Below are 15,461 nucleotides of genomic sequence, written 5' to 3' on the forward strand. Positions count from 1 at the left end.
AAGTCCTGACTGAAGGCAAAAGTCCAATCATTAAGGAGGAACACCGCCACCGCCAGGGCACCAGTTCCTCGGGGCCAGCGTCTGCAGGCAAAGCAGGGCTCCTCCGGCCCATATCCAAGCCGGGGAGCGGGTTACCGGTGGGAACCCATCGCTACCAACACAGAAACACTAGGTGCAGGTCAAAGGGACATCACCGTTACCTACTGGGAGAGCAAGTGCAGCCGTCCGTGGGAACCGTCTTTCCATCCGTGTGGTTTACCGTAAAACTGTGTCAACGTCTCAGGCTGAGTGAGTACCACAGTGCCGCAAGGCACAGCGCTGCCCCCGCGTCCCTGCGCCCACCAAGCCCTGCATCTCCCATCTCATCACTGGGCCCCGGGATCACCAACCCCTACCCACGGAGGGGCAACAAAACAACTGGCTGCTCCATACCATCCTTCCCGGGATCCCCATACAGAGCAGCGGTGGTGCCAACAAATCACCACAACCGTGGGTGGCGTCACGGACAATAAACCATCCCCACACCCAACAACCCCCTTTCACTCACGGGTGAGGAGCGCCGCTAGAGTCCCCGGGATCCGGCTCACCGCTCGAGCCACCGAGCAGCAGCAGGCCGCAGCAGCCGCGGCAGCCGGACCCGAGCAGCAGTGGGAGAGCGCGGCGTCCCCTCCTCCGCCCGCGACAGCTGCACAGAAAGGAATTTTACCACAATGGAAAAGAATATCTGCTGATTCGGCAGAACAATGTGCATGGATCAGTCACTGGATATGGCATAAATATCTGACAGATCTGGGTCTCCCTTTTGGAATCTGTGTTTATCTCCAGGACAAGAGCCTCCACTGAAAGAAGAGAGTGACTATGAGATAGAGCAGCACAGTGAGGATTACCATTTCCACAACTCCAATCACTTCTATGGGCGTTACTGACACAATGAAGCAATAGTTAGGCTGTTTCCAAAACTCCGAGCTCAGCAGTGGGAACAATTATCCAAGATTTTAATTAATTTTGAATATTACTATTAAATATTCAGTTTCCAACAATCAAGAGACCTAGTTTTTTTTCACTGGTACAGAACTGTTAGACCTACTGTCTCGGCAAATGCTGAGATGGATCTAGGTTTTCTGGTAGCTGGAGTAAGAATTCAGTTTAATGCCCTCCTCCCTTCCCAAGCAGTTTAAGTAGTTGCTGTCACTGCATAGGATAGGGGACTATACCAGCCATATAGGATAACACACAGGAGGGGGAAGGAATGCCTTATAGCTAGGGAAAAGGGGGAAGTGGGGACTCTTGACAAGACCCTGCAGCTCACCCCTCACTGTTCTCAACAACCCACTGAGCTGGAACCTGAGGCCCTAATGACGCACCCTAGGGCCTTGGGGTACTCGGTCCCGGGCCTTGAGTCACAGGAATGTGTCACGGGGGTGGCCGATGCCCGCTTCTGTGACCCTGGGGGTTGCTTAAAAAAGGGGGAAAAATAAAAAGGGAAATAAGAAAGAATAAAATGTTTTTCGTGATGCCACTTGCAGTATGCGGCTATGTGGGGAAATCCACTGCTGCAAAGTCTCTCACTGCTGGGACTGGTGGTATTAAAGAGGTTGTCCAGTTACCAAAACTGATTTTTTTTTCTCTCATAAATCTTGCTAATAGGTGCCTCTCCACACATCTATTATGTTTTTTCAGCAATATCACCTTTTATCGTGCTCTAGCAGCACATCCTCATTGCTGGCTCCAGCTCTGATGGGGTTAATCTCTCTTCTGACTTCCTGGGTTCAGTTACTACAACTCCCATAATTGTTTGTGGCTCTAGGGCTGTATCTAATACACCCACTGTATCTAACACACCCACTCAGCTCTCCTCTCCACCCAAAGACTCCTCCCTGCCTCTTCCCTGTGGATGCACTGAGAGCAATCACAGCAGAGACAGCCAAAGCTCCCAGCTCTGCACAACCAGGGGAAGAAAGCAGCTATCTTCTGCTTGTTCTCATATAGTTCATAATGTGTGTGTGTGTGTGTGTGTGTGTGTGTGTGTGTGTGTGTGTACAGAAATTATGATTATTAGCCGACGCAACATGTGAAAAAAATGATTGGGGAAAAAAAATGAAAGGGTCATTATATTGCTTTTTTCCCTCTTGCCTAGTCTGTGTGTCGTCCGTATCATCCGTGTGGCATGCATTTTGCAGGCTACTTTCACATCAGTGTTTTTTTGCCAGTAGGCAAAAAACCGCAAACCGCATATGACTGGATCCTGTGGATTAAATGTGCAGCGCATGCAACCGTTATTTTACCGAATCCTTCTGCAGCGGGACACAGAATTTATCGGCCGGCACTGGAGTCAGCTGACTCCTGATCTCACAGCCCGCACACGCTGCGATGGATACAGGTTAACAACAGTATCTGCCTGCTGCCGATCACATGTGACCGTGTGCAGGCTGTGTAGCCAGGAATTTAGCTGAGTTCAGATCAGCAGACTCCAGTGTCGACCGATCAGGCTGGGGCCACACGGGGATTACTGCGATCCCTTCGCATGACACTCGGCTCACGCTGGCAGTACAGCAGAGCTGAGTGTCACTCATGTGTCCCTGCGACTGAGGTCTGACTGTGCGAGCGGACCTCAGCTGCGGGGGGTGGTCCAGCACTCAGGAGGGGCAGACCAGCGCTGCGTAGGGGCAAGCGGGCCGGCACTGAGGAGGGGTGGGAGGGATTTCTCTCCCTCTCTCCTCCGTAGTCAGCTATTACGATTCTCGCTCTGCACTCGCGGTACACCGATGTACCGTGAGTGCAGTGCGATTTTTCTCTCACCCCATACACTTGAATGCGTAAAAGAGAAAGAGTCTTGCATTACAATTACAACATGCTGTGATTGTTTTCTCGGTCTGATTAGGGCTGAGAAAATAATCGCTCATGTGCGCTGATACACAGGCTAATATTGGTCTGAATGCGATGTTTTATCGCACTCCACTCGCACCGATTTTCTCACCGTGTGGTTTAGGCCTTACTTGTTCTGTGTCCCCCTGCATCCATCGCAGCGTGTGCGGGCTGGAGTTCAGATCAGCTAACTCAAGTGCTGGACTGAACTCAGGTGACGTCACAGCCCGCACACGCTGCGATGGATGCAGGAGGACACAGAACAAGTAATCGGCCGACACTGGAGTCATTTGATTACTTGTTCTGCTGGCGCGGTGGTCAGGAGTAGGCATGAGTGAGCAGTAAAATGCTCTGGTGCTCGATGGGCGAAGCCCATGTCGATTTTTTTTTTTAAAAAAAAAACATTAAAAATAAAAAATAAATAAAAATAAAAAAACAAACAAACACATAACCCTAGGGTTAGGGGTAAAAAAAACTGTGTGGGCTCCGGCTGCATTTTCTATTGCTAAGGGTAACCCAAGCACCTACTGGCTGCTAACCCCGGCTGCTTGTTGTTACCTTCACTGGCAATGGAAAATCCAGGGAAGTCTTTTTTTTTTGTACCCTAGCCAGGTACAGAAGGCAGCTACGGGCTGCCCCCAACCCCCAGCTGCCTATTTGTACCCGGCTGGGAACCAAAAATATAGGGAAGCCCTTTTTTTTTAAAAAAATTATTTCATGAATTTCATGAAATAATTTAAAAAAAAAAATGACGTGGGCTTTGCTCATTTTTTGTGACCAGCCAGGTACAACTAGGCAGCTGGGGATTGGAATCCACAGCGCAGGGTGGCCCAAGCTTTCTGGCCCCCCCTCGCTGCGAATTGCAGTCCACAGCCGCCTCAGAAGATGGCGCTTTCATAGAAGCGCCATCTTCTGGCACTGTATCCAACTCTTACAGTGGCCCTGGTGCCAGGTGGCATGCTGGGTAATAAGGGGTTAATACCAGCTATGTTTTACCAGCTGGTATAAAGCCCGAGATTCTTAATGTCAGGCCAAGTTTGACAGAAAAAATACTTTATTAGAAATAAATACACAGACACATTAGGGACTCCATGTTTATTACTCCCTCTCACCCCTCCACGATCAAGAGATTTCTGTACTGACCATGCCAGGGAAGAGCGAGGGAAAAGAGAGAGAGAAAAGAGAGAGAGAGAAAAGGAGAAAAGAGAGAGAGAGAGAGAGAGAAAGAAAAGAGAGAGAGGGAAGAGAGAGAGGGTGAAAAGAGAGAGGGGGGAAAGAGAGAGGGGGAGAGAGAGGGAAGGGAGAGAGGGAGAGATAGGGAAGGGAGAGAGAGGGGGGGGAGAGAGGGGGAAGAGAGAGAGGGGGAAAAGAGAGAGGGGGGAAGAGAGAGAGGGGGAGAGAGAGTAAAGGGAGAGAGAGGGAGAGAGAGGAAGGAGAGAGAGGGGAGAGAGAGGAAGGGAGAGAGAGGGGAGAGAGAGGGAATGGAGAGAGAGGGGAGAGAGAGGGGGAAGAGAGAGAGGGGGGAAGAGAGAGAGAGGGGGGAGAGAGGGGGAAGAGAGAGAGGGGGAAGACAGAGAGGGGGAAGAGAGAGAGGGGGGAAGAGAGAGAGAGAGGGGGGAAGAGAGAGAGAGAGGGGGAAGAGAGAGAGAGGGGGGGAAGAGAGAGAGAGGGGGAAGAGAGAGAGAGAGAGAGGGGGAAGAGAGAGAGAGGGGGGAAGAGAGAGAGAGGGGGGAAGAGAGAGAGGGGGGAAGAGAGAGGGGGGAAGGGAGAGAGAGAGAGAGGGGAAGAGAGAGAGAGAGAGGGGGAAGAGAGAGGGGGAAGAGAGAGAGGGGGGAAGAGAGAGAGGGGGAAGAGAGAGGGGGGAAGAGAGAGAGAGAGGGGTGAAGAGAGAGAGAGGGTGGAAGAGAGAGAGGGGGGAAGAGAGAGAGAGGGGGGAGAGAGGGGGAAGAGAGAGAGAGGGGGAAGAGAGGGAAGGGAGAGAGAGGGGAGAGAGAGGGAAGGGAGAGAGAGGGGAGAGAGAGGGAGGGGAGAGAGAGGGTGAAGAGAGAGAGAGGGTGAAGAGAGAGAGGGGGGAAGAGAGAGAGGGGGGAAGAGAGAGAGGGAGAGAGAGGGGGAGAGAGAGGGGGAAGAGAGAGAGAGGGGAGAGAGAGGGAAGGGAGAGAGAGGGGAGAGAGAGGGAGGGGAGAGAGAGGGTGAAGAGAGAGAGAGGGTGAAGAGAGAGAGAGGGTGAAGAGAGAGAGAGAGGGTGAAGAGAGAGAGAGGGTGAAGAGAGAGAGGGGGGAAGAGAGAGAGAGAGGGGGGGAAGAGAGAGAGAGAGGGGGGGAAGAGAGAGAGAGGGGGAAAAGAGAGAGAGGGGGAAGAGAGAGAGAGGGGGAAGAGAGAGAGGGGAGAAGAGAGAGAGAGGGGAAGAGAGAGAGGGGGGAAGAGAGAGAGGAGGGAAGAGAGAGAGAGGGGGAAGAGAGAGAGAGAGGGGGGAAGAGAGAGAGAGAGGGGGGAAGAGAGAGAGAGAGGGGGGAAGAGAGAGAGAGAGGGGAGAAGAGAGAGAGAGAGGGGGGAAGAGAGAGAGAGGGGGGAAGAGAGAGAGGGAGGGGGAAGAGAGAGAGAGAGGGAAGGGGAAGAGAGAGAGAGAGGGGGAAGAGAGAGAGAGAGGGGGAAGAGAGAGAGAAGGGGAAGAGAGAGGGGGGAAAGAGAGAGGGAGAGGGAGAGGAGAGAGAGGGGAGAGAGAGGGAAGAGAGAGAGAGGGAAAGGGGGGGAGGGGGAGAAGAGAGGGGGGAACCGAAGAGAGGGGGGAGGGAGAGATGTCCTCTGTCACCAACTTGCTCCACTCTGTGACTTGTGGTGCAGGTGACAGAGTGGAGACAGTTGGTCCCATGCAGTAGGACATGCTCTGCTCTGACACATGCGGTGCTAAATGTCACCAGCTTGTCAGTGTCTTGCTGCGTTCTGTGGTGCTTGTGGGTGTATATGATCACACCGCCCGTTCTCCTGACATCGGAGCAGAGCGGGTGGGTGGAGAGTGAGATCAGATACTTACGTGACAGTGGGGGTTTCAGATGAAGAACCCCCCCCTGTACTCAACACTGGCGCCCCGTGCCTCACCAATCTGCCGGACGCTCAGCCCTCTTCACCGCTCCACACTGGCGACCCCCGGATCCTCCCCTCGATGCTGGGCTGTGACGTGCGGTAGTCACCGCCCACAGCCCTGTCAATCACTGTGAGTGGCGCCAGCATCCTCTGACGTACCCGTCCAGTTTGAGAGCCCGGAACTTGACGTAAGAGGATACTAGCAGCCGCAGCACCAGGGGGTCATGTGACCGGCACTGAGCGTACAGGATAGCGCTGCTCAGTGCCAGAAGTTGCAAATAGAAGCCAATGAAGAAAACACCTAAAATGGTAAGTTACACTCATAGAGAAAATAAAAAAAAAATGGGTGAACCACCCTTTAAGCAGCTTGGATGTTCCACAAGTAGAGCTAAGTCCCAGGGGAGAATGATGGTGGTTGTAGTATGGTGAAAGTTTGTGATGCAGAGGTGTAAGAAGAATTGAGACAACAAAGGGGCTGCGATTTAACTCGTTCTTTACTCACTGGTTCTGTGAAGCTGCAATCAATCTGGTGCTGGTCTCTACCAATCTGGGCCTCAGGTAATCTGGTATTCCCTTGATCCAGTGCCGGTGTGGTGACCTAGTGAGCTTTACTTCCATGCACCCCTCTGCAATTGGTGGGTCCCCGTGGCCTGAAGCATTTTAGGGTCCCTTCCTGTTGTCACAGTCCTGGCCCGTATGGCAGGCAGCTTGAACCTCTGTTGGGTCGGACCTCTGTCCCCGTTCCCGGGTTCCTCTTTGCTGCTGTGCCCCGGACACTAACGTTGGTGAGGAACCCTGATGATTCCATCACCGGGCAGATTTATCAGGTGAGCTTGAAGGCGCCTTCCTGAACTAGGGCTCTGCACCCCGCCAGTGCTCAGTCCCGTGAGTACTCACACTGTACTCCCCCGGGCAACCATACTCCTTTAGTCCAATAAGTCACTTTACACTCTCTGCCTGAATGTTAACTTCTGACTGACAATCCACAGACTGTCTGACTGACTGTCTGTCTGTCAAGATGTATGTCTCTTGTCCACTGCACTGACTAGCCCCTCCTCCCCCCAGGTTTCTGACTAGCGGATTGGATAAGTCCCAACCAATTGGTGGCCATCCATCAGATCAGTCTCTAGCCTGTTACCCAGTCTGGGGAAAAAGGGCATGGATGTGTGTGTTTGAATGGTATTTAGCGGCACTGGTCTTCCAGGAATCCTGGGGTTAGCACCGCACCTGTTACTGGATGCAATACCCTGTGGCACCTGACGCCTCAGGGGCACCACATTATCATACCCTGGCAAGCGGGCACTATGTAGGGATGGCGGGTATAAGCGCTAGTCAACACCACTAACACTATAAGAATACCCAAGGGAACAATACAGGGAAAACACGAATGCTATCCCCAGAGCCCAGGTAGATGGCAAAAGTCAACACTTATCTGAGGAGCAGCAACCACAGAAGTCTCTAAAGAAACAGGAGACAACCTCACCAGACCTCAGTCAGGAACAATCTATAAACCGCACCCAAACCACCCCAGGGTGAGGTTAATAAAAGAAGTCAGAGGATAGCAATAGAGGAGGAACAGTTGTCCAGGGACATATAGTCAACCTGCTGCAGAAACAGGGAACTGTCAGATAACAACACGTGCTGCCAATCTCTGTGATCTTCAAGCTCTCGCTGCCACTGGATGTTCAGCCGGCCATGATACCTCCATGACAGGCTATAACACATCTGTGACAGTTGCCATGCAATTTGCTTACATACAGTCACTGGTCTTCCTAATTCTGATTGAAGCAGGAAGGGAAGCTAGTTGTCATATGAGTAAGTATGAAAGTCGCATATGAGTGGAGTGGCCATGTGATGACTGCTGGAACCAGCATATGTATATCAGTATGTCAGCACTTAATCTCTTAATGATGGAAGTGCACGTAAGCAGGTATGGGATCAATAAGTTCAGCATACAGCATTTCTCACAGTAGGACAGTCAATGCAGTTTTCTTAAAAGTTATACAAATAAGATGACTAAGAAAAGATGTTTCGGCTCTTCCCGAGCCCTGTTCATACTGTCACCATCCAAGAAGGTTAAAAGGTTCCAATAATGAATATACACTGCTGGTAAGAAATGGCAGTGTGAACAAGGCTTGGGAAGAGTCAAAAGCTGAAATTGAAAAAGAGCATGGCTTCTACAAATGGATAATGATCCTAAGCACACATCAAAATTCACAATGGACTACCTGAAAAGGCACAAACTGAAGGTTTTACACACAGTACCCTGATCTTACCCTCACAGTACCCTGATCTGATCATCATTGAAAATCTGTGGCTAGACCTCAAAAGAGCAGTGCATGGAAGATGAGCCAGGAATCTCACAGAACTGGAAGACGTTTCCAAGGAAGAATGGAAGAAAATCCCTCAAACAAGAATTGGCAGATTCTTGGCTGTCTACAAAAAGCGTTTGCGAGCAGTGATACTTGCCAAAGAGTGTGCTACTAAGTATTAACCATGCAGGGTGCCTAAACTTTTGTATGCCACTGTAAAATATCAACGACTACTATCCTCAATCAGACAGTTGGGGTTTACATTGTTCAAGCATTTATCAACTTGAAAGCAACATACAAGGGGTTATTGTAGATTGGTAAATATATAGGGTATAGATTTGTTATGGTCCCTTGAATTCCTGTACACGTTATAGGAGGAGGACTTACAATAAATCCTTATAGAAAATAGTAATGTATTCATGAAGGTAAATAATGCATCATCAGCGTACGACAACTGTCTGTCTGCTCTGAAGGCATCACACGGTGCTTCATGAGCATCTTCTTGTCACAACTCCATCCCCATGCCTGATGACTACTATGTCTATGAGTTATAGGCAGACCCCCTACTTAATCATATAAATCAGTCATTCAACTTTTGACATACCTGACTTATCATTGGTGTCTTCAAATTCCACATTAAAACAGTGACCAACATTAACAAGTCTTCGTGTCGAATTTGGATCATAGTAGATGTACAGAGGCCTCAATGAAGAGTCATGTCTGACTTTTCTAGTATAGATATTAATTGGAGACTGACGAGGTCGGCATTGTCCATTGCGTGAGGTGGATACTCCCATTTCTGGGCTTTTTCTCCTGGAAAGTATGAACAAAATACACAATTTCAATGCATTTTCTGCATTTGGCGATTATAGCTCATCATCCTTGGTCCATCCATCATGCCTCAGCTATGCCCAGGTTTATTGGACGGTAATGCGTGCAGTGCAGATTTGTTCCGCCATGTGCTGAATATCTGAGTAATTCTGCCAGTGAGATCTCTGTAAGGACTGTGTGAAAGTAATTTGGACCATGTGGAATTTTGGAGTTCCCCAATGAGAAGGAAGAAATCAGTTTCCGCAGCAGAGTGAACATTCCAAAGCCTATTCTCACAGTCATCTGCTCAAAATACTTAAGGGAGATCAATAATGTTATCTTAGACATTTGCACTGCCATGAAAAATATTTGTGCCTCTATAAATAATGTATGAAAAATTATATAGCTCTTACTGACAGAGACCAGCACAGAAACCTGGGCTTTAAGAGGACCTGTCCGCTCTCCCGCCATGACTGTTTAACTAAATAATTGTACTTCCCGCAACATAACAATCCTGAAGCATCTTTTCCGCGCTCTTCAGCTCCTACAAAAAAATCAAGAGTAAATTGACACCTGTGTGGGGGGGTGTCCCTACATACTTTGGCACTGTCCAATCAGTGCTGAGCTAGACTATGTAGACACTTCCCCCATTTTGATAAGGGGAATGCCCAGTTGTCAAATCATTCATAATTCAGATTTAGGAGGAATAGCACAATGCCGAGCTCTATGGAAAGATAACAAAAAAAGGCCAGCACTCCTATATTTTTAAGGTGCAGGTGCATGTACACAAGCATATTCACAAATTGCAGATATTTGTACAGACCCTCCCCTCTGCAATTCATGAATTCCACTATTGCTACACTGAGAAAAAAAAGTGAAGTTATTAGTTTACAGTTTTGAGTAAAATTACAAAAGCCATCCAGCAGCCATATTAGTACTATAGAAGTGCTGTCTTACATTTTTCTGCATTGTACATTAGGGGGGTACCTGTCCCTCCAGAGCCATTCACCCTTACCTCTTTCCCATACAAGATGTAATTTAAAGGGGTGGTTCATCCATATTCATTATTGGCCATATCGATATTATGTTGAGAAAGAAGAAGGTTTCTCTCAAATACCTTATGTTGCCAATAGTGCCTGTGAGCGGTGCTATTGTGGTCCACTTGTGATGCCCTGGGCAAGCCAGGGGTCACAGGTCATAACACCACCACACCCTACACCCCAGTTAGGAACACCAAAGCTAACCCAAAAATCCTTGTTGCCTTCCTCCAGGAGCTGGTGTCCACACCAGGGGGTGGGCCAGGCGGTTGGCTCCGCCCACCGAGGAGTTCACAGCTCTGGAGGCGGGAAAACCAGGCAGTTGAAGTCTAGCTGAGGGCTAGAGTGGAGTCCAGCTAGGGACGGTAAGGAGTAAACAAGCAGAACAGTTAAGGAAGTGAAAGTAGAAGGAAGTGAAGTAGTAGTGGAGCTAAGGAGAAAAGCTGAAGTGACAGAAAAGTGAGAGTAGTAAAGCCTGAAGTTGGTCCGGGTGTGTGCCCCGGACTGTGACAGCAAGGTCAGCAGACGGCGGTGATAGTCTGCAGGGGGACTGCTCGGAGGTTGCTGGAAGGACCGCGGACGGGTGGTGACCCGGCAGTCTGGAGCAGTATACGAAGAATAGTCAGCACCAGGGCAGGGGCCTTTCGGATCCCGGCAAGGCTAGGAGTCGCCATAATTTGCCAAATCCGTCAGTGAAGGGGACGACTGCCTCCCAACAACCAAGTCCCGATTGAAGGCAACAGTCCAACCGTTACAGAGAGACACCGCCACCGCCAGGGCACCAGTTTCTCAGGGCCAGCGCCTGCGGGCAAAGTAGGGCTCCTCCGGCCCATATCCAAGCCGGGGAGCGGGTTACCGGTGGGAACCCATCGCAACCATCATCATCTTAGGTGCAGGAAAAAGGGACCGTCACCGTCACCTACTGGGGAAAGCAAGTGCAGCCGTCCGTGGGAACCGTCTTTCCAGCCGTGTGTTTTACCGAGAACTGTGTCATCGTCTCAGGCTGAGTGAGTACCACAGTGCCGCAAGGCACAGAGCTGCCCCCGCGTCCCTGCATCCCACCAAGCCCTGCAACACCCACCTCATCGCTGGGCCCCGGGACCACCACACCCCCTACCCACGGAGGGGAGGATTAACATCCAGCTGCCCCATACCATCACTCCCTGGATCCCCATACGGAGCAGCGGTGGTGTCTACAAATCACCACAACCGTGGGTGGCGTCACGGACAATAAACAATTCCCACACCCAAAACCCCCCTTTTCACTCACGGGCGAGGAGCGCCGCCAGAGTCCCCGGGATCCGGCCCATCGCTCGAGCCACCGAGCAGCAGCAGGCCGCAGCGGCCGCGGCAGCCGGACCCAAGCAGTGGGGAGAGCGCGGCGTCCCCTCCTCCGCCCGCGATAACTTGGCGTCACGAACAGGATCTTACCGCTCTGCCGTCTGGTAGAGGTGCGCCTTGTTACCGCCGGAGGTGTCCGGCCGAAAAATTTCAGAAGCCGCCATCTTTGGAGCGAAAAGTCCCCGCTCAAGCGTCTTCTCGAATAGCAGAGGCGCGAAGGCCAAAACCGATAGAGGAGTGGCTAAAAAGAAGCTAAGGGGGACGCGATGGCGGCTGGCTGCATGTGAGCACAGCTATAAAAGCAGGGACGCCAGGACTCTGCAGACATCTTGTTCCTGGGAGAGGCCGCCAGCAACATGTTCATGCCGTCCCGCAGCACGTAGCCCCCGCGCCTGGAACCACGGCGTGGGTGGAGATCCGGACCACGCAGCTCTACCAGAGGCTGCAGGTCAGAATGCAGCTCCTCATGGAGGAGTGGGAGGCCGACATGGCGGACGTGATTGCGACCGTGCGGAGACGCGAGGAGGAAGCCAAGGAAGGGAGGGTGAGTGACCCACGCCCCGATGCCCTTGAAGGGCCTGTCATCGCGGCTGCGGGACCCGGTCCAAGCCCTCTCCCTCCGCTGCCTCCCTCGCCACCCATCTCGGAAGCCGTGACCCCGCCACTAGGCCCGCTGCCACCGCAACCGGTAGCGATACCCAGCATGCCCGCCCCGGCGGGCCGACCAGCAGCCGGAGCCCATAGTCGACCGGAGGTGTTGCCCTGGAAAGCCCCGAAAACCGCACCAGAGGCGTCTCCAGAGAAAGTCCCCGAGCCGGAGCTGATGAACCATTCCAAGCCGGAGGCCCAGCAGCGGAAAGCCCCTGTGCCCATCCCCCACACCTCGGCTGAGGTAGCGCCGGGTTGTCGCTGCAAGGCGGCGCCTAAGGCCAAGACACCGCGGGACCCGCCGCCCAGATCCCTGACAGTGGGCAGCGTCCAGAATGTCCCGCGGGGCCCGACCCGTGCGCCGGAGCTCGCAGCAGCGCCGTATTGGGACAGGGAGCCGGTACCGCCGGGCCTGGAGATCGGTGAGAGAGAGAAGAAGAAGGCGGAGCTGGTGGCCCGAGCAATCAAGGAAAAAGAGAGCCTCCGTCAGGCAACGTTCCGTGTCCGGGGCCCGCTGTACGAAGGACAGGTGAGGCGGTTTGATGTCCACCGGGGCTATGGGTTTATATATGAACTGGGCCTGGAGGCCAAAGTATTTATAGCCCGGCGGGATGTGAATGCCCACCTGCCTGAGGAGCATCCCGGCCGTAACCTGATGCCGGGCGACATCGTGCAGTACACCCGGCACTGTGGGGAGAGGGGGTGGTTCGCGCTGGACGCTAAGCTGAGGGGCAGCCAGGAGTCCCGTGTAAGCGCCGCGCCCCCTCCCTCAGGTGATGTTGAGGACTCGGAGTAAGGGCAGCGGATGCCCGCTGCAGCAGTCCCCGTTGGGACCATCAGAGTTTTGTTTGTTTGAAAAAGTTGAAAAATGATGAGATGATTACCGAACAGTCACCTGATTGTCCTAACCGTGATTGGGAACCGGCCGTTGCCGGCATTGTTGTCCCCGAGGGGACCGTTTAAAAAAAAGTTGCATGGAGGACTTTCCATGGACAAGCCCGTGAACTTGCAGGGCAACCACAGACGCTAGTGGCTTGTAAATAAGTTGTTTACCGTTACCGTTTCCGCAGTACCGCCTCCGGAGAGGCAGGTTGGAGGGAGGGCCCGCAGTAGAGCCGGCTGGGGCCCAGCCACCACAGGAACCGGTGGCTACCCTCTGGAGGGGAAGGACAGATCCCGCTCGGGTAACTTGTGCTGGACTTGGGTCAAGGGGTGCTGCCTGGGTTGTAGGGGCAGCATCAGGGCCAGGTTGCTTGGGTGGGAGAGAGAGGAAACCGTAACCGTAAACCGTTTGCAACGTTTAAGAAATGTGCCTCCCGATGTGGGATGATGTCATGAATTGTTATGTTACCGTTTTACCTTTTTATATATTTCCAGAAAATAAAACCGGTGTTGGACGGGCAGCCCGCGGACGGTCTGCATTTTGCTAAGGGGGAATGTGACGCCCTGGGCAAGCCAGGGGTCACAGGTCATAACACCACCACACCCTACACCCCAGTTAGGAACACCAAAGCTAACCCAAAAATCCTTGTTGCCTTCCTCCAGGAGCTGGTGTCCACACCAGGGGGTGGGCCAGGCGGTTGGCTCCGCCCACCGAGGAGTTCACAGCTCTGGAGGCGGGAAAACCAGGCAGTTGAAGTCTAGCTGAGGGCTAGAGTGGAGTCCAGCTAGGGACGGAAAAGAGTAAACAAGCAGAACAGTTGAGGAAGTGAAAGTAGAAGGAAGTGAAGTAGTAGTGGAGCTAAGGAGAAAAGCTGTAGTGACAGAAAAGTGAGAGTAGTAAAGCCTGAAGTTGGTCCGGGTGTGTGCCCCGGACTGTGACAGCAAGGTCAGCAGACGGCGGTGATAGTCTGCAGGGGGACTGCTCGGAGGTTGCTGGAAGGACCGCGGACGGGTGGTGACCCGGCAGTCTGGAGCAGTATACGAAGAACAGTCAGCACCAGGGCAGGGGCCTTTCGGATCCCGGCAAGGCTAGGAGTCGCCATAATTTGCCAAATCCGTCAGTGAAGGGGATGACTGTCTCCCAACAACCAAGTCCCGATTGAAGGCAACAGTCCAACCGTTACAGAGAGACACCGCCACCGCCAGGGCACCAGTTTCTCAGGGCCAGCGCCTGCGGGCAAAGTAGGGCTCCTCCGGCCCATATCCAAGCCGGGGAGCGGGTTACCGGTGGGAACCCATCGCAACCATCATCATCTTAGGTGCAGGAAAAAGGGACCGTCACCGTCACCTACTGGGGAAAGCAAGTGCAGCCGTCCGTGGGAACCGTCTTTCCAGCCGTGTGTTTTACCGAGAACTGTGTCATCGTCTCAGGCTGAGTGAGTACCACAGTGCCGCAAGGCACAGAGCTGCCCCCGCATCCCTGCATCCCACCAAGCCCTGCAACACCCACCTCATCACTGGGCCCCGGGACCACCACACCCCCTACCCACGGAGGGGAGGATTAACATCCAGCTGCCCCATACCATCACTCCCGGGATCCCCATACGGAGCAGCGGTGGTGTCTACAAATCACCACAACCGTGGGTGGCATCACGGACAATAAACAATTCCCACACCCAAAACCCCCCTTTTCACTCACGGGCGAGGAGCGCCGCCAGAGTCCCCGGGATCCGGCCCATCGCTCGAGCTACCGAGCAGCAGCAGGACGCAGCGGCAGCCGGACCCGAGCAGTGGGGAGAGTGCGGCGTCCCCTCCTCCGCCCGCGACACACTCACCCCCTTCGCGTGACCCCCCCGGGATCTGATGCCATCGCGTCAACTGAGGCCGGCTGCAGTCTCCATGAGTGACTGGCTGTGGGCGGCGTTTCACTGCTCAGCACAGCCCAGCATCGCTCCTGCTCTCTTCTTCACTGCAGAGCTCTGCAAGCAGGAGACATGCTGGGCTGTGACGAGCGGTGAAACTCTGCCCATAGCCCAGAGACTCACAGAGACGGTTACGTGATCTGGAAATTGACATGACATCACCAGATCCCCAAGGTCATGGAGTCAGGCGATGGGGAAGGGCCGTCCACAATAGCGCTGCTCACAGGGAGAATTAGCAACACAAGGTATTTGAGAGAAACATTTTTTCTCAACTTAATATCGATGTGGCCAATAATGGATATGGGTGAACCACTTCTTTAAATCAAAGATGGATCCCTTCATCTCTCCAGAGCATAATTAGACTCATAAAGAGTTCAAAAAATAATCAGGGTCCATCCAATGTTGTCACTGGTGGGTGGCACTAATTAAATACTTTTTTTTTAACTTGTGTAAAATTAATTTTTCCTAAAAATACTGATTTGTCCGAGTCTTAATATTTTTTCAATTTGTTTTGCCATTTCGCTGGCCTCCTATGGGCCGGGAAGGGGCTGGAAATAAAA

The 15,461-nt window shown here is 52.6% G+C and overlaps 1 protein-coding gene across 2 annotated transcripts in view; it reads right to left on the reverse strand.

The window, feature by feature from the left end:
- The window catches only part of LOC142244088 (carbonic anhydrase 13-like), a 72,455-nt gene that overhangs the window by 36,736 nt on the left and 20,258 nt on the right, over window positions 1-15,461 (reverse strand). For both annotated transcript variants that reach the window (XM_075316284.1, XM_075316285.1), the window contains exon 2: window positions 8,866-9,074. In XM_075316284.1, coding sequence (XP_075172399.1) covers window positions 8,866-9,058 — 193 coding nt within the window. In that variant the 5' untranslated portion in view covers window positions 9,059-9,074. The remainder of the gene's footprint in view (window positions 1-8,865; window positions 9,075-15,461) is intronic.

Source organism: Anomaloglossus baeobatrachus, chromosome 6 (assembly GCF_048569485.1).
Source record: "Anomaloglossus baeobatrachus isolate aAnoBae1 chromosome 6, aAnoBae1.hap1, whole genome shotgun sequence".
NCBI classification, from domain to species: Eukaryota; Metazoa; Chordata; class Amphibia; order Anura; family Aromobatidae; genus Anomaloglossus; species Anomaloglossus baeobatrachus.